The sequence below is a fragment of the Cottoperca gobio genome, chromosome 8 (assembly GCF_900634415.1).
Source record: "Cottoperca gobio chromosome 8, fCotGob3.1, whole genome shotgun sequence".
Classification (NCBI taxonomy): Eukaryota; Metazoa; Chordata; class Actinopteri; order Perciformes; family Bovichtidae; genus Cottoperca; species Cottoperca gobio.
This window is the reverse complement of record NC_041362.1, coordinates 15,803,033-15,825,585: the sequence shown is the minus strand read 5'-3', so window position 1 is coordinate 15,825,585 and position 22,553 is coordinate 15,803,033. Positions and strand designations below refer to the sequence as shown.

The 22,553-nt window shown below is 43.0% G+C and overlaps 1 protein-coding gene across 1 annotated transcript; it reads right to left on the bottom strand.

Annotated features, from left to right (window-relative positions):
• Positions 1-1,494: 1,494 nt before the first annotated feature.
• On the bottom strand, positions 1,495-22,355 carry rnf216 (ring finger protein 216). Its single transcript, XM_029438479.1, is given in 18 exon segments — positions 1,495-2,395; positions 2,764-2,833; positions 3,950-4,045; positions 4,047-4,173; positions 5,244-5,341; positions 9,892-9,970; positions 10,701-10,849; positions 11,500-11,637; positions 12,045-12,095; positions 12,503-12,636; positions 13,047-13,161; positions 13,249-13,410; positions 14,470-14,578; positions 15,243-15,319; positions 16,030-17,364; positions 17,566-17,696; positions 21,328-21,448; positions 22,225-22,355. Coding segments are annotated over 17 exon segments (3,321 nt in total). The 5' UTR covers positions 21,395-21,448; positions 22,225-22,355; the 3' UTR covers positions 1,495-2,012.
• Positions 22,356-22,553: the final 198 nt, after the last annotated feature.

The following is a 22,553-nucleotide window of genomic DNA, read 5'->3' as shown; positions in this document are numbered from 1 at the left end:
GTTTACAGAGGGTGATTACCATGGTGATTACAGTCAGCTGAGCAGCCACCATGTTTTATTACTGTGGTCATGGGAGTCAAACACATACAAACTCTAATGTGAAGCTATTTTACATTCATCACAGGATTCATCACGGGAAATGCTACTCAGCCTGTGAAAACAGCTGACAGGAAAGTCAACAGAGCTTTGTGACGTTGTGAGAAGAGCCGACTGATTTATCTCTGCTTGGACTTTCATGGAAAATATCATTCAACAGAAATATTGTTTGGTGTCTAATGAGAGACACACTTGTGTTGCATTATGGGAAGTGTAGGATCCAGTGGTCATGGAGGACTAAATGTCAAAATGTCTTGCTATATTTAGCTTTTTCTATTCATGACAATGTTGGTCCATCACTTTGGTCCAGGCTGAAATATTTCAACAACCACTTTTGGACGGATGACAATGACATTTGGTCGACATTCATGTTCCCCCTGGGATGAATCGAAATTATTTATAACATCACCATTAGGTCAGATTAAACAGTTCAATACTTTGGTTTATGACCTTCACAATAAACTTCAGCTGCACTTTGTGTTTAGTACGAATTAGTAAATGTTTGTATGCTATGGTAAACATTATACCTGCTAAACATCAGCATGTTAGAATAGTCAGACATTAACATGGATTCCGTTTAATTGGTTTTTTTGCAAATCCCCTAATTGTATGAACATGCAACACTAAATCTCTGGAGAACTTCTTCTGGTGTTTGTTTTCTGACTTTGTGGCAGTTGTCTAGGTTTCCCTCCGAAATAATTATTTCTGTACTTATTGTAGTCATTTATTTTCAGGAGCCACCGTCTTATTTGAGCCTTAGAGCTTCAGTAACCGCTCTGACGGATCTGTATAAAAGTATTAAATCACACCAAAATCTGTCCCAAAATGCCATTCATATTGTTATAGGCTCAATGGAAGCCCCCTTGTGTGTCTTTCTTAAATAAAACACACATCTCTTCATTCATGACGGCTCGCCTGGTGTTAGAAGATGCTGAATCTGATTAAAGTCTAATTCTGGCTCTCATACAACCAGACTGTCTCATACCACCCATGACTAAAACCATTAGGACCCCTGGGCTATAACGGGGGTTCACTGAGCTACTTCTATAGTCTGCGTGCAGAAACGAGAGGCTGCGAGTGTGTGGCTGAGTGTGCGACTGAGTGTGTGTGTGCAGCAAAGTGATTTGTCACACTCGCAGCACACTCTGCTGAACAAAGAAGTCCCCTCTCTCGGTAACATCACAAAGCTCTGCTGTCGCTTCGCTACGATTGGCGGAAAGCACCCTGCTCTGTCATGTGATTGGTGCGTAGCCCGGGGGCTTAGTTATCATGAGTCAGCCCCTTTTTCTGCATGAGACGAGGGAGGAGGGGGAGACGGAGACGAAGGGGGAGAGAGGCAGTAAGGAGAGAAATGATGACCGCATCCTGCTTCTTACAAACATAAAACCTTCAAAGAGAAACATTTTAAACGTGTATGAGCCGGAAACTCAACACATTGTTAACATAAATCTTTATTAGAAAACTGTGTGTTCTCACACTTGTTACACAAAAGATACAGAAGGGAATGCTGACATTTTTTTTCAATTATGTACTCAAAAATATCTGTATAAACTGGAAATAAATTGTCTCAAGATTCTAAACCGTTCTTCAGCCCGACCCGGATATTTAAACAGGAAAAGATGTAACGCTGGGATTATTGAAGTTATTATTGAAGTCCCAAGTTTAGCGAGAGAAGGCAAAGTGTCCGAATGTGTGTGTCGTGCCACAGATGCACTTTATCATTTCAGTGCGTTTTATCAGCTTGACGCAGAAGAACGCGTCCGAAGATCTGCACGAGCGCACATGAGCTGTTAAATGGGATTCAGAGAACGAGTAGAAAACGGTGATGCACACTGACAGAGATACAAAATAACATCAGATCTCAAAAAACAGCACTGAAATGAAAAGCAGAACTGTAGTGGGCCACAGAGTGTGCGTTAGAAGCGTCGGTAGTAGCGGTGCGGGGGTCCGTAGTGCATGGGCAGGTCCATCAGGTCCATGTTTTGGTGAAGAGGGTTGACGGGAGGGTTAGGGTGGTGAAGGTTGTTGTTGTTGTTCAAGGGGGGCAGGTGTTGTAGGGGGGGCACGTAGGGGGCAGGGGGCAGTCGGGGAATCATCACCTGGCGGTACATTCTCCCCTGGGGGGGAGCCGGTGGGTAGCGGGCATGTGGAGGAACGAACAGGGGAGCTTGTACCGCCTGCGGGTGAGGAGGGGCCGCAGGGTTCAGGTTCGGTGGATTTTCGGGGGGCGGACCAACACGCGGCCGCTTGGCTTCGGTGACGGGCTCCGGAGGCGGGCCGACCCTCTTCCCTGAATTATCTGAGAGAAGAAGAAAACAAAAGAGTCAAGTTATCCCGTCTGGTTTTATAACATGTTGCAATGTTGTCAGACATCCTTCTGCTGCCTCTCACACACACACTCACACTCACACACACACACACACACACACACACACACACACACACACACACACACACACACACACACACAGGAAGCACTCCTGCAACTGCTGCCAGTTCATGCTGTAAACAGCCTACTTTATAAATAAATTATTGTTTAAAAGACAAAGAGTGAAGAAACATGTCACATCCGTCTCATGAAAAACACCAGAGACAGAAACACGGAGCAACAATTTCTACAGTTCCAACTAAATGATTTACTTCAGAGCGTCAACACTCGGTACTGACCTGCACTCTTCTTATTCAGCTCGGCCTCTCCTTCCTTCTGGATCTCCTGAATGATTCGCTCGTCGTCTTGCTGCAGAAACAAACACACAGAGAAGTTGTTCGTGTTCCCAATGAGACGAAAACCCTTTTACTGTTATTATAGTGAAATGAACTCTTGTGGTACCAAGATAATTATATATATATTATATATAATGTGACAACTTAAAATAAACCCTGTAGTCTTCATACAGTAGCTGCGCCTTACCCGTGTATAAAGTATAAATCAAGTTTTAGCCAACATAGCGCTTGTTCAGCTGCAGTCTCTAGAGAGGTCAGAGCTCCTGTGTGTGTGTGTGTGTGTGTGTGTGTGTGTGTGTACATTCAAAGCTTATATTAAGGTCTGCAATGTCATCACCCTACAAATAAAATCACATCAAAGTGATTCATTGGATTAAATGATCAAGAGTTTTTTTATTAACTCCACTTCCTTTAATGAATGAACTCGTGAGTGCGCGCCTCCCTTTTTTTTCTTAAAGACTAAACGCCAAAATATATGGACTGAAGCAGAATGTTTCGTTGTCAATTTTGTAAACTATGAAATCTTTCTTCTTTCGCTCTGGAGTTATTGGAAATGAACACGAGCCACAACTGCAATCCAATTCTACAAATATTATAATACTGTTGATTAGAAATGTGATGTTATGACTGAAGCCTCGCACTGTTGGGTTAATAATTAATAAATAATTGGGCTAATTGAACATGAGCTGTGTGCATTTGTTTGGTCAGAACTTCCTTCACTTCCGTCCTTGACGAGAATAACCCTTAAATAATGATAAGGCAGCCGACCCGATCAATGGCCCTCTGGTTTCCAGTATTTATGCATTTCTTGGCAATGCACTCAGAGAGCTGTTGGCTCCGGCGCCTCTCTAGAGCTGCTGGAGCAGCTCCAGCTCATTTACCGCTCGGGGACTAATTGTGGATTCTGGTCGCCAGTGATACTGTGGCCGAGTCACTGTGGGCGACCACAGAGTCACATGACCAGGGTCAAAGTGCAGCGAGAGTTACTGAACATGTTTGTGAGGGTGAGAGAAGCTTTTGACCGAATACACATTTAAAATAAATCTGATGACACCCAATTTACACCAAACCAGGCCGGACGAAAGAAAAAGTAATTTTCCAAAATAAAGGCTCGTGTCTGAAAGTTTACCGTGGGGTCGGTCCAGAGGGAGCACTTGCGGCAGTGTCTGCAGGGAGCGCCAGGCGAGCGTGCGTGCTGGCAGAAGTGGTTGTAGCCAGTGATAGGGCTCTCTGCAGAGGTAGCACATGAAGCTGCCGCAGCGGCACGACATTCGGTTGCAGCCCTCCGACTTGACCAGGCCCGTCCCGCACTTTACGCACTTCCTCACACGAGCCGCCGTCATACGCTCCTCGCTGCGGCAGACGGACAGAAAAAACAAATTGATGAAGTAAATGACTGAAGAAGAGTCAAAGAGAGACATAACAGTGCAGCACGAAAACAATACGCATGTGACTGTGCAGATAGTCAGATGAACCTTCTGCTTCCTGTCTCAAGGACAGAGTCTTCTTTGTGTTGTTTAACCTCGAAGTGAAATGAGACATTTTAGTCTGCAGCTCAGGTTCATCTTAGTTTTTCCTTAAAGGCATCAAGAAGGTTTTGTTTTAGGGGTAAACATGGAGTTCTCTTGTGAAATTGAAGCTTAGCTTTGGTTCAGCACAGGAATGGGGCTTGATGACATAAGAATTGAGGATTACGTACATGGTTTAAACGATGGGAGGCTAACTGTGTCTCGACCTTAACAGAAAAACTGGAGGTTTATGTTTGTATACTTGATACAAATATAATAATTATCCATATTATTTATAGCTCTGTTCTAATAGTTTTTACATCAAGTCCACCGACGCCTCTCCCAGTTCTTCATCATCTGTGCGTGTAAGAGATTATATAAGATTATTCTACTTCTGTCCTGTTAAAATCATCAGGTCAGCTGCTGCTCCACTGATCTTTCTACCAGGCCACTTCCTGTCTCTTTCAGCACCAGGAAGTAAGAAGATCTGCATATGGGCTCAAAACAGGAAGTACTGACTGTGGGCCTGCTGGGCCACAGGAAGCAGCCGGCCTCTCGACTTCCTGGAGTGTTGTCCGGGAAACTGAGCTGTTTACGCAGCATCCTCTCCGGGTGAGGAGTGGAGGGGATGGCGAGAAAAAAACAGAGAAATGACCGGGGCCTGGGACTACAAACCGTCTACGATGAGTAGAAAACACTGTGGATAATCAGGAGTACTTCCTCTACGCTCGTCATGTCAAATGTTAATATAAGAATGTGACTGCTGTCCTGTACGGACCATGGTAGGTGGTTTTTGGGAGCCCAGTCATGGAACTGGTTCTTTTTTCTTGCTTTTTAAATATTGTTTTAGAGTTTATTAAGATTTCCGTTGGCTAAGGTGTGTTGATAAAGGAGTTAGTCTCTAAGAGCACTTACAAGAGCACCCTCATGCGGATCTCGTCCCTCTCCAGGACCTGCTCGCACGTCTTCCCCACATGCTGCTTCCAGTGCACGTGGCACTTTCTGCAGCTCTCCTGGAGACAAAGACAAAAAAGGAATTTGACAAAAGTCGTGAAGGGATTCGGTAGAAGAAAAGAAAATGATTTAGCGAAGGAGCGATTCCTTTCATTGGAGTATCCTCATGACATTTATTAGACGTATTAGAAGTGAAGTTGCATCTTTTGTTGTCTGTAGGCTTGTAATCCCAGCCCCCAGCGGCTAAAACAGCGTTACATACAATATCTGCTACGATGTTACAGTGTGTTCAGACGTGTATAACTGCCATCGTTAGCCTTAAGATGCGAAATACCGACACGTAGCTACACCTGGCTTCTATTCCGACACCTCGCCGATGATATGGAAAGCCCCGCCCCGTAAACCGACGTGGTTCCTTACGTGTGAGACCCTGACCTTTCTTAGTAATGTCTTTGGTACACTGCATAAAACAACAATCATCATATGCACATGTTAACAAGATTAAAATGAGATTTTCCTTGGAGTGGGTCTTTAATAAATCATCAAACCAAGAGATTATTCAACACTTCCTCATCCATCCATCGCTGCTCCTCGTCTGACACTATTCCAGTAAGTGATGAACACGAGAAGCCCTGCAGTCAGATTCTTCCTGCAGTCTGCTCTATATGCTGCCGGTGCCGCCACTGCAGGGACTCAGCTAGGTGTGGCTCTCCCTGCAAATGTGAGTGTGAGTGTGGGTGTGTGTGTGTGTGTGCGACTGCAGCAAGAGTGAGATTTGCTCGCCGTTGACTGCTTGGTTGCCTAGAAACAGCAACTCCATCCTCCAACCTCCGTCGTCGTGTCAGCCCGGGACAAACGGACAAGCGTCGCTGCACACGCACGTTATCGAGGGGTTGCCTGCCCTGCTAACTCTTAGCTGAGTGGTGTCACCATAAATATTTGAACCGCCCATCTAATATTGAATAGCGTGGCATGTGACAGCTGACGGCAGTTGGATCTAGATTTCTAAGGAAACTCTGCCTCGGTCAGAAACGCTCCCTCTTCGTCCTGCGACCTCGTTACACATCCTCCAGTCACTGTGTGTTGTTTTGTACCACAGGCTTGTAGCTCTCACAATAGTCTCTGAGACAGCTGTGTGTGTGCAAGGTCAGCCAGAGGGGGGGGGGGGGGGACTGAGCCAGAGTTTTTGTTGGCATTTGGAGGGGTCTGGATGGAAAGACTTTTTACAAAAAGGCACTCAAGGTCATTCAAAGTTAAACTGCGGTCGCTTCAGGCAAAGGAAGAGCCTTTCAAACGGATGAAAAGTAATGTTCACATTATTGTGGCGTTTCTGATTTATAAGGGAGTGTCCAAGCAGAGACAAACGCTCAGCTCAGATATGATATCAGTTAAATGTTGCTTTTTAGAAGAAGGGGGGGGGGGGGGTGGGGTGCAGAAACTGGACTGTAATTTCAGAAAAACCCCACCACACAAAGACCCGAGAGGCAGAGAGGGAGAAGGGGAGGAGGACGGGAGGCAGAGCGGTGGAAGATCACCCCCTAGTGGTAACCAAGAGGCCAGGAAGACCGCTTGAGAGAGAGAGTGACAAAGAGTGTGAGTGTGTGTGTGGGACTATTTTGACAAGCTGTCTATAAAGCAGGAACACACCTGAGTTCTTATAGTGCTGCTAAAAATACAGCCAGTGACGTCGGGGAGCCCCTGCCCCCACCACAGTCCCCGCCCCGGGTGTCTGATTTCAATACAAGTGAGAGTGGCTGAAATGTGACAAAGGTCGTTCACACACACACACACACACACACACACACACACACACACACACACACACACACACACACACACACACACACACACACACACACACACACACACACACACACACACACACCTTCTCCATTCACTGTATTCCTCTCCCTTGGGTGCTCCCCTCCCACCCAGCATCACCTTCCTGCATCTTCATTCATACCTTGCCTCTAGATCTTTTTTCTTTTTCTAACTCTTCTGCCGTGGTGCAGGCTACAGCAGCCCTTATAAGGCAGGGCAAGCAGCGTGCAGGGCTTCTGATTGGGGGGGTGGAGGAGGGGTGTGTGTGTGTGTGTGTGTGTGCTGCGTCAAGAGTGCATGTGTGCGGTATTTTTTAGTTGTTGAGGGGCGGTGGCTTTCACTGCCGTCGAATCTCAGTGCAGGTGTGATAATGTATGTGAACGCAAGATTCAGCTCTTGTTTGCAGTGCGACAGCCTTCCAGTGGCCGACATTGTTACATTCCTCTACTTGCATGAAGTAATCATAAAGGAACAAGCCTGTCGAAATATAACCACATGTGGAAAACATTAGTAGGGTGGGGGGGTCAGACAGAGCCGGGGGAGAGGAGCAGGAGAAAGGAAAAAGAGAGGGAGGGGAATCTGGGTCAAACTTGATCTGAACCACATTTGAAACGAAGGAGGAAGTGTGTCCAACCAGTAAGAAACCAGTACGAGGGGAGTGGAAAGTGCAGCCAGCCAATGAGGCGGCGGTGTGGGAGAAGGCGGGTGGGCTTTACAGAAATGTGTCAGTTACATAATGAAGCCCCTCCCTGGTTGTAGACTGAGCGGGCTGTGGGGTCGTCTGTACAACAACAGGCTTCAACTGTGCTAAAGCTGGAGAAGAAAAGTCCATAAAAAAAGAGATCATTCTGATATTCTTGTGACAATATCTTGGTTTGCAAGGGCGGTTCCAGACAACACACACCACAGCAGCCGCAGACTCACATCCTGGTTCTTTAACTAATTAAAGAGCATGAGCGCCGTTTCATTCATACCTCAAGTATAATACCATAAACTAATTATAATAGCTGATCTAAATCTGTTGCTCGTCACACTGCAGACGAATAATGTTCAGAAAAGATATCTGGGGCACGTTGAACTTTCTTTTTGCATCTTTGGGTGTGTGTGTGTGTGTGTGTGTGTGTATGAGTATGTAATGGGATGCAGCTGTGACACTGCAGGGCAGCCACTGTGAACCTCTGGCTCCACCTACAGGTGAAGGGGCAGAATAGCAGGAGAATATTTCTACACAGAACAGACTTCTTCTGTTTTTGGCAAGTAAAGTACATTTTGTTTATTTTATTTATCATCTCCGTGGGCTTTATGACTCTGCTGTGACTTGCTGATATTCTTATATTTAGTTAGGATGTATATATTGTCATGCTGTGTTTTTTTTGCGCTACTTTAATTTTGTAATGCTTTTCACTGCCCATGTGTTATGTTGGGTATAAAAGAAAAACAAATAAATTGCAAAAAAGAAAGGATCTTTATGTGCACCTCGCTTTTGCACGATTAAATGTAGGGCCCTTTGATTTTTAAGCAATGACAATGTAAAACATTGTAAAAAGAAATTGTTCTCAAAAGGAGAAAACACTAAAGATTGGCTTCAGCACTTGGGGAGTACTTCAGTCGAGGCTACGCTAGCTGCGACTACAAAACACAATGGAGTCTCTGTCTATCAGCGGTCCAACTGCACTGTGGGTTATGTAGGCAGGCGCTATGTTTTTCAACAAGGAAGAAGAATGTGTTTATAAAAAGACGATATCCCTGGTTTTACGTAAATTAACAATAAAAATATATAAAATATAGAACATGAAGCAGAAGAGTAGCAAAAACTGACATTTGAGAAGCTGAAACCAGAAGATGTTTGGCATTTCTATTTAATAATAATTATAATAATTATTTCCTCGGACTAATCATTTCAGCACTATTAAATACGTGGGCTGAAAACATGCTTCATATCTAAACCAAACATTTACTTTACAAACTCAGTTCCTAAGTTCACATATACTGGAGGACTGGTACCATGGAGCCAAGAGGTGAACACACATTTATTATGTTGGGGGTGATCTCGCTGTCCCATTCCAGGAATGTAGTGATAGAGGAGTGTGTGTGTGTGTGTGTGTGTGTGTGTGTGTGTGTGTGTGTGTGTGTGTGTGTGTGCGCGCGTGTGTTTAGAGTCAGAAAGAGTTTGTGTTTGTGTGGCAGGAGCGAGTGTGAGAGACAAGAACAGAAACAAAAAGAGACACCAAGAGGAAGAAGGGCGGGTTATGTTTACGTGGTGAGACTGAGAATATGAGTGTGTGGGTGTGTGTGTGTGTGTTTCTGCCAAATAATGGGAGATTTTAGACGGGAATCCATGTGACAGCCCTGGCAAACACAAAGCAACGCCTCCCCCTTTGCATTCCTCAGACAGAGGGAGGAGACCCAGAGATAAACAGAGAGGGGGGCCGAGGCAGAGACCTCGCCAGATGGAACCGTCTCGTCATCTGCAGATAACTGTTCATCCATCTTTTTAGATCTTGACAGACTTCAGATCCGTCTCATGACTGGGCTGCACTGACGTGATTTATGCTGAGGTGGACTCTGCACACAGAGCTTTCAGGTTTCACTGTCACGATGGACTCAATTATTTATCATGTTGAATTCAAATCCAGGTTTAAAACTTCTCTTCTGTACGGTGTGATTTAACTCATGTGTGATCACAGAGAGTGTTAACACTCCTTTACAGTTATGGTCTGTAGATACAACAGCCTGGCTTCCCCAAGACAGTGTTAAATGAACTAAATAAATACAGAGTGAGACTGACCTTGCGGCACCGAGGGTTGGGGCAGCTAAACAGAGACATGTGTTTGTCCAACAAGGCTGGGAAATTGCAAAACGGACACCTGAAAAAAGAAGAGAGATTTAAGGAGTGAAATATATATATATATATATATATATATATATATATATATATATATATATATATATATATATATATATATAACACAGCTGCACGTGAGACACAGAAAACTTAGATATAAACCCCCCCACAGTGGCTTTAAAACGTCACTACACAGATCTGGGAAGATTTGCTAACAAAGTTGGACAAACAGTTGGAATATTAAATATTCAAATATATTAAATATTAATGTTCCGAGAACAAGCGAGACTTAAGTATCACCGCCCATTACAAAGAATTAGAGCCGACAACAAAACAGTCCATATTTTATTTTATTGTTATTGTGTTATGCTAAGGTGAACTTATTACTTCTTTTACACTTTAGATTTTCATTACAGCTTCCTTGGGGATTCATAAAGTTCTATTTCATCTTATTTTCTCGACTTGAGTTGATTTGTGGTTTAGTTTATAGGTTAGGAAATATTTTTGTTTAATATTTAAGTTTCCAAAGTCGTTGGGGTTCCATAACAAATAAGCCAAAAGCAGCTAATCTTTGAATTCATCAATCAGCTGGGCATTTGGGGGATTTTTGTTGCCAATTAATTTTTGGTTGATTTAATTGATTAATTGATTTAAGGATGTATATCTCACAGTGTTTATTATAATCCAGCCAAACCATGTGTAGACAGTTCAGATACGAGACAAACATAACACACACCCACACACACACTTACCGCACAAGTTCATCAGCGCAGGTGGCAGCGACCGCCTCTTCCGCCTGCCTCTCGTAGTATTTACACAGTATGTTCTCTGGTAGGACCTTCTCCAGCTCACACACTGGGTAGGAGCACGGGCAGCCCCCCTCCATGCAGCTCAGCTCCGACTGCAACATGAACGCACACAAAGACATGTTAAAAAGCACAGGTACGTTCACGACCGCCAACACACATGTGCGCACATACACATAAAATGAGCTAATAGATTATTAGGTTCATTCGGATGTATAAAAATGCTTTTCCTTATAAGGAAACTGGCATTAGATTATATAGGTATGCGTAATTAATAAACCGACAACTCTGCATATATTCAAACATGATCGCTTGCCATGTTTTATGACATATCGTTACAGATTTTAAAATGTGATTCTTCTCATTTCCGTGCAGTATAAATAAACCATCTGAGACTTGAACCCTGAACAATATCGAATCAAATAAAAACAAACACATTTTTATGTTAAGTGTGTGTGAAATGTGCAAAACAAAGAGCTTTAACATAGAAAAGAACTCCACTTGTGATGCTTTCCAATCAATATCTGACTTTATAACTACAGTAATCGCAGTTACTTGACTACTCTCCAGCTCAGGATCACTTTGGGTTTTATGGGAAAAGTCATTTATAGTTGCCTGGCAACATCAGCATGTCCTATTCAAATGTGAGAAAAAACAGTGTGTGTGTGTGTGTGTGTGTGTGTGTGTGTGTGTGTGTGTGTGTGTGTGTGTGTGTGTGTGTGTGTGTGTGTGTGTGTGTCCGTACATTTCCGGAGCCAAACACTGCCTCCTGAGCGTATTTGACCAGGCACTCTTTACAGAACAGGTGGCCGTCTGAGCACTGCGTCATCTTCTCGAAGGCAAACTCCCCGTAGCAGCAGCCACACTCAATCAGCTGGCCGTCCTGGAGACAGAAGCATACATCGACATATTATATGCAGCTTGGGCTTTTTTTTTTAAGAAGCCAAATTAAACAACATGTCTGCAACATATTCTACAAGTCAATTGCTTTTCAGGGAAACTTTAAGAAAACCAATGATGTGGAAATACTGGAGGATCAAAATGATTCTTCGTGTCACCAGAATAATAATAATCTTAAATATACATTTAGCAGCAACCGAGCCAATACTATCCTGAACAAGCGCAACAAAAGCCTTGAAAGTCTTTGTTCGTTATACTACAGGATTGTTATATACTGTATTGTGATAGATCTCTTGTTTTGTTTTTTATTCAATTGAGAAACCATTTTTTACACATAATGATACAGTAGAAGCCATCATGAAGGTTGCATCAGGTATGTGTGCTTCTTACCATCTTGTATTCATCTTCATTGACCTGCAGAGCGAGGAGGAAGTCCTCATGCTGGAGGGAGGGAGGGAGGGGGGGGAGAGAGTTTGGTAAACTGAAAGATCACATCAACTTTTCCTTAGCTCCTACAAAGAGTGTGTTTGACAAGCTAGGAGTGCTCCACCTGAAAGCAGTAAAGTCTTTGTAAACAGCGAGCTCTGTAAAGTTTAGTATACGCCGTAAAGAAACTCAAAGGCTGGAAAATGTTTACCTGTATTGAAAGTCATAGTCATGCTCTGATGCCAGAAATGTGTTGAGTCGTAATAGACAATAATCGGAGTGTGTATACACACAGTTTGTTATCATTCGAGTTATCTAATGAGTTGAATTACCCTTTATTTAGAAAGCCTCTACATAGACCCAGAAGGATTTGCTACCATCTGTGTGTGTGTGTGTGTCTGTGCGTGTTCGTGTGTGTGTACCTCTGCCCATTCCTTAGTCTTCTGCTGATAGAAGGAAAGCTCATTCTGCACAGAGGCTTCCAGACTGTTGTACGTCCTGCAGTAGCGACGGTCGTTCTCCAGGAAATACATCCTCTTCTCAAACTTCACTGAACCTGCTGGACAGGGGAAAGCTGGTGAGTGATCGGGGTGGGCCGAGGACCGATGCCGCCGTCCCTCGACCCCTGAGCTCCATCATCGTGATTTTAAAATCCCCCCCCCCCCAACCCCGGTGAGTGAGACACCCAGCGCAGAGCAAAAGTAGGTTTGAATCAGTGACATTAACAGTAAACTAAAACAACTTTTCTAGAACACTGATTGAAACCCAGAGACAAAAAGTAATATAATGTCCTCCCATGATGCACCTGCACATCTGAAGCTTTTGCAAATAGAGGAAAAGCAGCAAGGCGCTGGCTTGTTTCAAACAAATACGTACAGGAACAAAAGCCAGTGCGCACGACGTACACAAATGCAGTGAGCACTAGCAGTGTGCACACGGAGGGAAGTGAAAAGAAAGTGTGTTCACCGTGCTCAAAATGGAAATCAACGTAGCAGCGCTCGGAGGAGGCGGTTCTGCTCCGTCGTCTCTTTCCTGAGGGGTCGCCTGAATCTTGCCACTTCTTCAGCGCTTCACATAAGGCCTGGGAGAGCGGGGTTTAAACAGACATCTGTAAAAGAGAGCAAGGAATCGGAATCGCATTCCTAAGATGTACCGCTAGACAAAGTACCTTGCGTGTGATTGCATAGTGTCCCTTCAGAGCATTGAGGGCCCATTTAATGTCCTGACAACTGAGCATCCTGAAATCTGCCATGAGCAAGTCGGCAGCCTGCATCACAGCCTCGGCGCCCACCGTGCCCAGTTTGGCTAAGTCAAACAGGTCCTCGGTCACCTGAAAGGACCCATAACAGACACAAACACAGTAACAAGACAGAGGTATCGGATATGGAGCCATCATCAAAACAACACATTTAACTGACACAGTGTAACTGCGATTTGGACACTTTATTTTTTTGTAGGGCGGGAAGAGGGAACAGCTGAATAGTCGGGTTTCAAGGCGAGAGAGATTGTAGGTCTGCTTGTGCAATATCTGCTGTTTTGTGTCAACACGTCAGAGAGCCTGAGGTGAGATTCTTGTTTATAGTGCAAAGTTTCTTAGGAAAACAACAATACAGATGAAGCTATGGTTTCTCCGTCTTCTCTCCATGTGGAGCACTCACTCCAGGGTTTTTCACGACTGTTCAACAACAGTGAAGAGTCGTCATCTGATGACAGACACCAAGAAAAGCTCTGGGATATTTCTCTGCTGAGCTTGATCGATGTAATTATGTTATGAGGAACAACATATCCTTCCTTATTTTTCCAGTTCCTCCGTTCTTCATGCACACTGTACATGATGACACTGGTGAGGCCCTGACACCACCTCATCCTACTGTACCTTAGGTAAACTCAAGTTTAGTGTTAACAGGGACAGTTCATTTGTCCTCTTACCTGTAGAGTTATTTATCAATGTAGATTGTTTTGGTGTGAGATGCAGAGTGTTGGAGATATCAGCTGTAGAGATGTCTGTCTTCTCTCATTATGATGGAACTAGATGCTCTCGGCTTGTGGAGCTCAAAGCGCCAAAACAATACATTTGAAAAAACTCAACAGCAATGTCTCTTTCCAGAAATCATGACCCGGTTACTCAAGATAATCCACAGAACTATTCTCTTTCTACTGAAGTGCACACTCAGCAACTCGCACCAAAACAATGCAGATTGATAAATAGCACTAAATGGTAAGAGGAGAAATGCATACAAGGCTTTTTACTGAGAAATCGCTATGACCAGGTTTACAGGTTTCATTCTCTTGTGGTTTTTCCTCATAGACACAGACACACTCTCTCTCTATCCTCACACACACACACACACACACACACACACACACACACACACACACACACACACACCTCTGTCTCAGTGTCTCCAGACTCCAGTAGGATGCTGGTGGGAGCTGCGGTGGCTGCTGCGGTATCCCCCCTCGGATAGTCCGGGTTCTCCAACAGCAGGTTACAGATACTGGAAACACAGCAGAGTGGAGCCGCATGTCAACAAGCTTACACACAGTTACAGCTCTTTCAACACCCGTCTACCTACACAGAACAAATCATACAGATTTGGTACTGTGCCCTGGCGCATATGTGGAAATGAAAAGTACACATCATTTCAATAATATATATCATAACACTATAGTCTGATTGACAGGTTTTATAGTATTTACATAACACAGGGTTAGGTCCTTAACGTTGTGCAAGTCATCAAACAAAAGTTCAACACACTTGAACAAAGGTACAAAAGGATACTCCATAATAACACCTCAACGTACACAAGTATACAGCAGCTTGAAACCTTATTAGTGTTATCGGAAATCCCAGCTTCTAGTTCCCGTGGCAGAATAACCATACTTTGAGCAGTTCAGACAAACATGGGACATAAATAGTGAAAAAGCAGATAAATGGGCAATAAATCTTCTGCAGCAAGCAGCGCGTGTCCATGTACGTATATATTCTATAATAATATAACAATTTGTTACATTTAGACCGGTAAATAACTTACTACTTTGTTCCAATCACTCACTAGACAAAAACACTAGGGTACCAGACAAACTGAATTCATCAACAGGTATTTCAGTTATTATTACTCGATATGAATGTACTGGAGAGAAAAGGTTGATGCTTCTTACACATTCAAGTCTTTCACATTATTCCTTTGGATCAGTTCTGCTACATAGGCTTCTTGGACATCTGGGAATAGATCCAACTGTAGAGGCGACACAAAGAGTTGCACGGGCGGAATGTATTCGACACAGAGGAGGTGAGAAGCAGTTACACAATTCAAATCGTTGAACTTGATATTAACCAACTGATGAGCTCATGAGGCGGATAGGAAGACATGCAGACCAATGCAGCTTATGTGACACCAGTAGGGTTATAATGGTAGGAAATCTTCATAGTATATGAAATATCAGTTTCACAGTATCACAGTTTACGTTATTATTATTATTATCATTATTATTATTATCAGTTCCAATGACTCTTAAAGGAATGAGAAGAATTTAAATAAACAGAATTATAAACCTGATAAAAAATAGCATGTTATATAACAAGGTGTTAGTTTATACGGTAGCAGCATGTTAAATAAACTAGAGTAAATATAACATCAGCTGTGAGATTTGAAAATAACGTCCCACGATTATTAACAATTAACATATCGTGTAGGTGCGTGACGGCTCCTGTCTGTACCTTTAACTCACATAAACTCACTTATGTAAATGTTTTCAATACTGTAGTAAAGCAAGCCTGTAAACTAATAACAATCGTCAACTTCTAGTTTAAAAAAAACTATTTTGGTAAAATGTTCTCTTTAAACGACATTTTTCATCAACATGTGATGTTGTTATTGTTACAATTAGTGATTAAAGACATCAGTGCCGTCTCGTCTTAAGTCATAGTTCACCGAGTGATACTCACAACACCAGTGATAAGGGTTCTAACGAGGGGCAGCTGCTCCTCTCTCCCTCGTGGTGCAGAGGGACCGGGCCTTGCATCCTCTATTCTGGGAATGTCCTCCGGTGCGGGAGGGACCGCGACCAGACCAGCGGCTGGATTGACCCTTTCTGGGTTTGGAGCTAGAGCCAGAACAAGATGAGCATTTCCCCCGATGTGGGGGACTAAAGGTGCGGGAGCTGGAGGAGCAGGAGGGTTAAAGTTTAAGTTAGAAGCCCTGATGTGGAGTCTGATGGGACCACGTTGGTGGGACCACACTGGTGGAGGATTGGGAACAGCCTCCCCAGGCGCTTGGCTCCCCAGGATGATCCGATGACCTGCCTCGGGAGGTCCCAGTCTCTCTGGGGCTGCAGCTATTAGCACTGCAGGGGGGATCACCGGCATCACCTGAGGGGGTTGAGGAGCCTGGACTGGAGGCTGGGCAGGAGCCTGAGCCAGGGGCTGTGGCTTAATCTGAATGAGATTGCCCTGCATGCGAGTGAGCGACACAGGCTGCAGAACGTTTTGGGGCCTGAGCTGCAGCTGGGGTTGGGTTATGAGAGCAGAGGCTTGGATGCTATGATGCTGGGGAAAAACGACTAATTTCACCTCAGTCACCTGGATGAGGTGAGGCTGCAGGGTTGTGGACTGGAGCTGTGTAGATGTACCGGGCAGAGACAGCGTCCGTGTGTAAGACTGTGCAGACGAAGTACTGGCCTGAGGATTGTCTTGTGAATGAGTACTTGTGCTCACCTTTTCTTGAGACTTTGTAGAAGAACTTGATGCAACCGCACAAGAATAGTGTATGGCACTGGTAGAGGTACTCGCCTGAGGCTCCACCGTTACGTGTACTGAAGAACCCGCTTGTGGCTGTATGAGTCCAGATGTGCTGGGCTGAGGCTGACGAAGTACTGGTGTAGGTGCTCTGGATGTGCTGGCGCAAGCCTTGGCATTTGTGGAGGTAGATGGGGTTTGGATAGGAACTGTATGGAGTTCCACTTTTGTATGTGCTGTCGTACCGTCATGTTGCTGCGAGTTTGAGTAAAGTTTTGGCTGAGACAGTGTGTGTGATGAAGAGCCAGGTTGTGGCTGTGTGTGTCCACAAGTGCTCGACTGCACCGGTGTCTGTGTCCGTATGGCTGGCCTCACTGTGGAGGAGTTGGCCGTGGTGTCTCTGGAGGTAGAGGGGGCATAACCAGGGTCCCCTGTGGGAACCCCGGAAGTAGCGCTACTATGACCAACAACTTGAATTGGGTTGTGCAAGGCCCCACTCCATTTTGCAGCTGGGCGAATCACGTGTCTACGTGCAGGAGTGAGCGGCTGCAGGAAAACACAAAAGAAGTGGCAAAAGTGACGAGTTGAAGGAAAGATTTGACTTCCCGTTTCTTCTGCAGCTCACATTACTGACAGCAGTATACAGTAGAACACGCCTGTATAACAAACTGACCTTTTTGTATAAAGTAACAGATAAATAACAAGTTTGTTTCACAAACATATTTAAGAACAGGGTTTATCAGTCACCTCCAATATGCTGACGTCGTCATCATCTGCATCGTCGGGGACTAAAACAGGGCTGCCAGGTACCAGAGTCACAGGCTCCTCATCGGAGTCATCGGAGATGGTGATGAGCTCCCTCTTACGGGAACGGGAGCCTAAACAGACGCAGTGTAATGTAAACATTACGAATATGTCTACTGTGTGACTATTAACGTCTTTAAGGCAAAGTGTGTGAAAGAGAAAAACAGAACATGAGTCAGTATTGAATTTTTATGATTTAATTATCATGTTGGCCAGAAATATTTTTATGTTTAACTTTCTTATAGCGCAGTGATCCCTGCGGGGAAACGTCTCCTCTGAATTTGACCCATCCAAACTATTTAGGAGCAGCGGACAGCGACAGAGCAGCGCCCAGAGAACAGCTCCAGCTCTGAGACAGGAGACTCCAGGCCACATATAATATGGAGCATAGCTTGTATTTTATTAAGTCTTTACATTTTAAACTTGTTTGTTTGCTGCACACACTGACAATGAATACAAAAAAACCATCCAGTTGGACAGAGTAGAAAGATTGGAGAAGTGCAAACATTTACTGGGTAGCCAAAATCCTTGAATCGAAATTAATTACCGTAATTAATTTTCAATTAAATTCAATCCAATAGAAATTGTTATGTGACGAGGCACTGGAGCTTTTCAGACTCTTTGATGGCCAAGAAACAAACAAATAATCTGGTTCCTTCCTGTCAACAGGTATGTATGCATGACATATATGTTTGACATTTAAAAATAATAATAATAATAATAATAATAATAATAATAATAATAATAATAATAATGATATAGCAGCCAATAATTATTTTCTTTACACAATCTAAAACATTTAAGGTTCCCCTAAGTTAGTGTTTTTTTTTAAAACAATTGCAACCAATACATGTACAGGACATTTTACAGTTGAAAAATAAATGTGTCACTAGGCAAGGTAACATTTGTTGCATTTGAAACAAGTTCAAACATTAACAGACAAGCTGTCATAACCTGAATATGAGTCCTTTGTGGAAGCCATCTTGTGCCGGTGATTAAAGAAGAAGCACACCTCAGCTGAAGCCGTTATATGCGGGCTCTATGAGGTGATTGGTTAATTGATGGGTGAGGCATTGGCAGCCAATTAAGTTAAAATACGAAATGATGTATTAAGAATTTGTTATTTTGAAGATGCAGTATTTAAGTTAACATGTTAAAGAATGTACTGAGGCCTTGTTGTGATATTTAAGATGAGATTAAACAATGTATATTTATTAAACTTGTAAACTCTCTGTTCTAGAGTACCGAACTGATTGGCCAGTTTGAACTGGGAAGGCGGGCTCTATGGCTATACAGGACTGTTTCAGAAAATTTGAATATTGTGATGAAGTTCTTTATTTTCTGTAATGCAATTAAAAAAACAAAAATGTCATGCATTCTGGATTCATTACAAATCAACTGAAATATTGCAAGCCTTTTATTATTTTAATATTGCTGATTATGGCTTACAGCTTAAGAAAACTCAAAAATCCTATCTCAAAAAATTAGAATAGTTCCTCAGACCAAGTAAAAAAAAAAAGATTTATAACAGCAAAACAAAATCAAACATTTGAAAATGTCCATTAATGCACTCAGTACTTGGTTGGGAATCCTTTTGCACGGATTACTGCATCAATGCGGCGTGGCATGGAGGCAATCAGCCTGTGGCATTGCTGAGGTGTTATGGATGCCCAGGATGCTTCAATAGCGGCCTTTAGCTCATTAGCATTGTTGGGTCTGGTGTCTTTCAGCTTCTTCTTCACAATACCCCACATATTCTCTATGGGGTTCAGGTCAGGGGAATTGGCAGGCCAATCGAGGACAGTAATGCCATGGTCAGTACACCAGTTACTGGTGGTTTTGGCACTGTGGGCAGGTGCCAGATCATGCTGGAAAATGAATTCCTCATCTCCATAGAGCTTTTCAGCAGACGGAAGCATGTAGTGCTCTAAAATCTCTTGGTACACAGCTGCATTTACTCTGGGCTTGATGAAACACAGTGGACCAACACCAGCAGCTGACATGGCTCCCCAAACCATCGCTGACTGTGGGAACTTCACACTGGATTTCAAGCAACTTGGATTTTGCTCCTCTCCAGCGTTTCTCCAGACTCTGGCGCCTTGACTTCCAAATGAAATACAAAACTTGCTTTCGTCTGAAAAGAGGACTTTGGACCACTCTGCAACTGTCCAGTGCTTCTTTTCCATAGCCCAAGTCAGACGCTTCTTCCGTTGTCTTGAGTTCAGAAGTGGCTTGACCATGGGAATACGGCTATTGTAGCCCATTTCCCGGACACGTCTGTGAACAGTGGCTTTTGATACCTGGACTCCAGCTTCAGTCCACTGTCTTTGAAGCTCCCCCAAATTCTGGAAGCGACTCTTCTTCACAATGCTGTTAAGGCTGCGGTCATCTCTCTTGGTTGTGCAGCGTTTCCTGCCACATTTCCCCCTTCCAACAGACTTTTTGTGGATGTGCTTTGAAACTGCACTCTGTGAACAGCTTGCTCTTTGAGACATTTCTTTTTGTGTCTTACCCTCCTGATGGAGGGTGTCAATGATGGTCCTCTGGACAGCAGTCAGATCAGCAGTCTTCCCCATACTTGTGATTTAGTTTACTGAACCAAGCTGAGTGTTTTTCAAGGCTCAGGAAACCCTTGCAGGTGTTTCGAGTTAATTAGACGATTCAAGTGATTCGTTGAACACCCTACTAGTATACTTTTTCATGATATTCTAATATTTAGAGATAGGATATTTGAGTTTTCTTAAGCTGTATGCCATAATCAGCAATATTAAAATAATAAAAGGCTTGCAATATTTCAGTTGATTTGTAATGAATCCAGAATGTATGACATTTTTGTTTTTTTAATTGCATTACAGAAAATAAAGAACTTTATCACAATATTCTAATTTTCTGAGACAGTCCTGTATATGTGACTGGAATGAGAGTGAAAGGTTGGTAATTTTTCCTTTGTTTGCTTGGAAAGAGCAGCACTAGTACGGTTCTGAGAAGAAAGAACGTTTAGGTTCATTGGTTCATGTCATTTGTCGTTTGTTTTTTTGGATGGCTGAAAAATAAAAGTCCTTATTTTTCAAGCAAACCTCTCTGCCAGAGTAATGTTTTCTTTTTGTCACGTTTGACGCTACCCTGCAACTCCCCTTGCAACATAAGAGTCCGACCAATAAATTGACCAGGTCGATACATTTATTTATACTTCTCTGCCTGATTCAAAATATCGAACAGATATTCAAACAGAATGAATACACGTGAAAAAATACGAAGCCACGCTGCATTCGGATGTTAAATTTAGAATTCAAATGTAAACGTTATGAATGAGGCTTCAAACTATTTGGCACAGTAGTTATTACATTATTGTGAAACATTTATCTTTGTCTGATGTAAATAAAAAAGCTTTTTGTCAAACTTATTTGCTCAATATGTTGTATGTCAAAGAGCAATATTGTTTGCCATTAGGAACCACACCATGGAAACTATGTCTAGCAGGACTGGTATATACGCAACCAAAAACCAGGGTTAGATATAGTTTGAAATGTTGTAAAACCCACATCAGTATGACAAGGAAAGTGAATCAGCCTCATTCAAAAACTACATTGGCACGAGCAAATGCCAGCATAGTGTAAGATGACATGACACAAAATAGCAAAAAAAAAAAAGAGTGACTAGAATATATCGCTGTTAATATTGACATTATATACAAACATGTCTCACCTTGGCTGCGGTGGACATTGAAGCTTGCCAGGTGAATGACATCATCATCACTGCCTCCATCTGCCATTGTGAAACTACACTTACCAGCTCCCTGAATCAGTCACTGCTCAATCAATACCATCTACACACACACACACACACACACACACACACACACACACAATGTTACTGGTATTCCCCTGGAATTTCAAAAAATAATTTCACTTCAAATTGTGACTTGTCATAACATTTACCAAACACGAGAAAGGTTAGACTCTACCCTATTACTGTAAAAAAAAACCTCTTACCACACAAGACAAATAAAGAACTTATATGCGACTCTCCAATGATCAAAATCTAAACATAGGGATCAGGGTTAAGGGGTTAGGATTAGTCTCTCCAACTACAAATAACATTAACTAGCTAACTGAAAGTTGATTTAATGTGTTGGCCAACCTGATCCCACAAGAATGTGTTCAAACATCTTTACTAGATAACCCAGGCCCTGGTTGTCCTTGAACTGATCAAAGTTGGCACGAAATCAATGCAAAACTGACATGTTGATACACAGCAGACGCTAACACTGAGAGAAGCTGGCAGTGTTGCAACACTAGCTATATGATCTTGCATTTTATTCATCATCTTGACATTCCTCTTAACACTGTAAAATTAGCTTAAAGTTTGAGATGCTGTGGTTAAAAACAAACATGTCAGAACAGCAATCGATCATTTCCGCGCAGACACAGAACAACTGCTTTGAGCTAAGCTAATGTTAGTTAGCTTGGCTTGCTAGCTAGCTAGTAGGTTAAGTAGTTAGCTCCCTTCTGTCTGAATTTCTGCTTAATACATTGCTTCTAAACAAACATGTACAGTCTAATATCTAGGTATGAACAATACAAATACAGCAATTAACAATACCGCAGCTTCGTGGTGGATAACCAATACAAAACGCCCTCTTGATGGACTGGCTATCGGTGAATATCGAAACAAACTGCCAAAACAAGAACAGTAGCAACGTCATGCGTACAGCACCCGTCGCTACGTACAGGCCGACTTCTGGGAAATGTAGTCCCTACGTTACTGGGTCACACGTAAAAGAGAAATAAATGGTAAAGTCACACTTTTAAAATATATTATGTTGATACAGAAGAATGTGATTAAAAAAATAATAGCCATAATTCCAAATATCAAAATCATAAAGGGACAAAACATCCCCGAAGGCCATACAATCTGTATTTCCTACATTA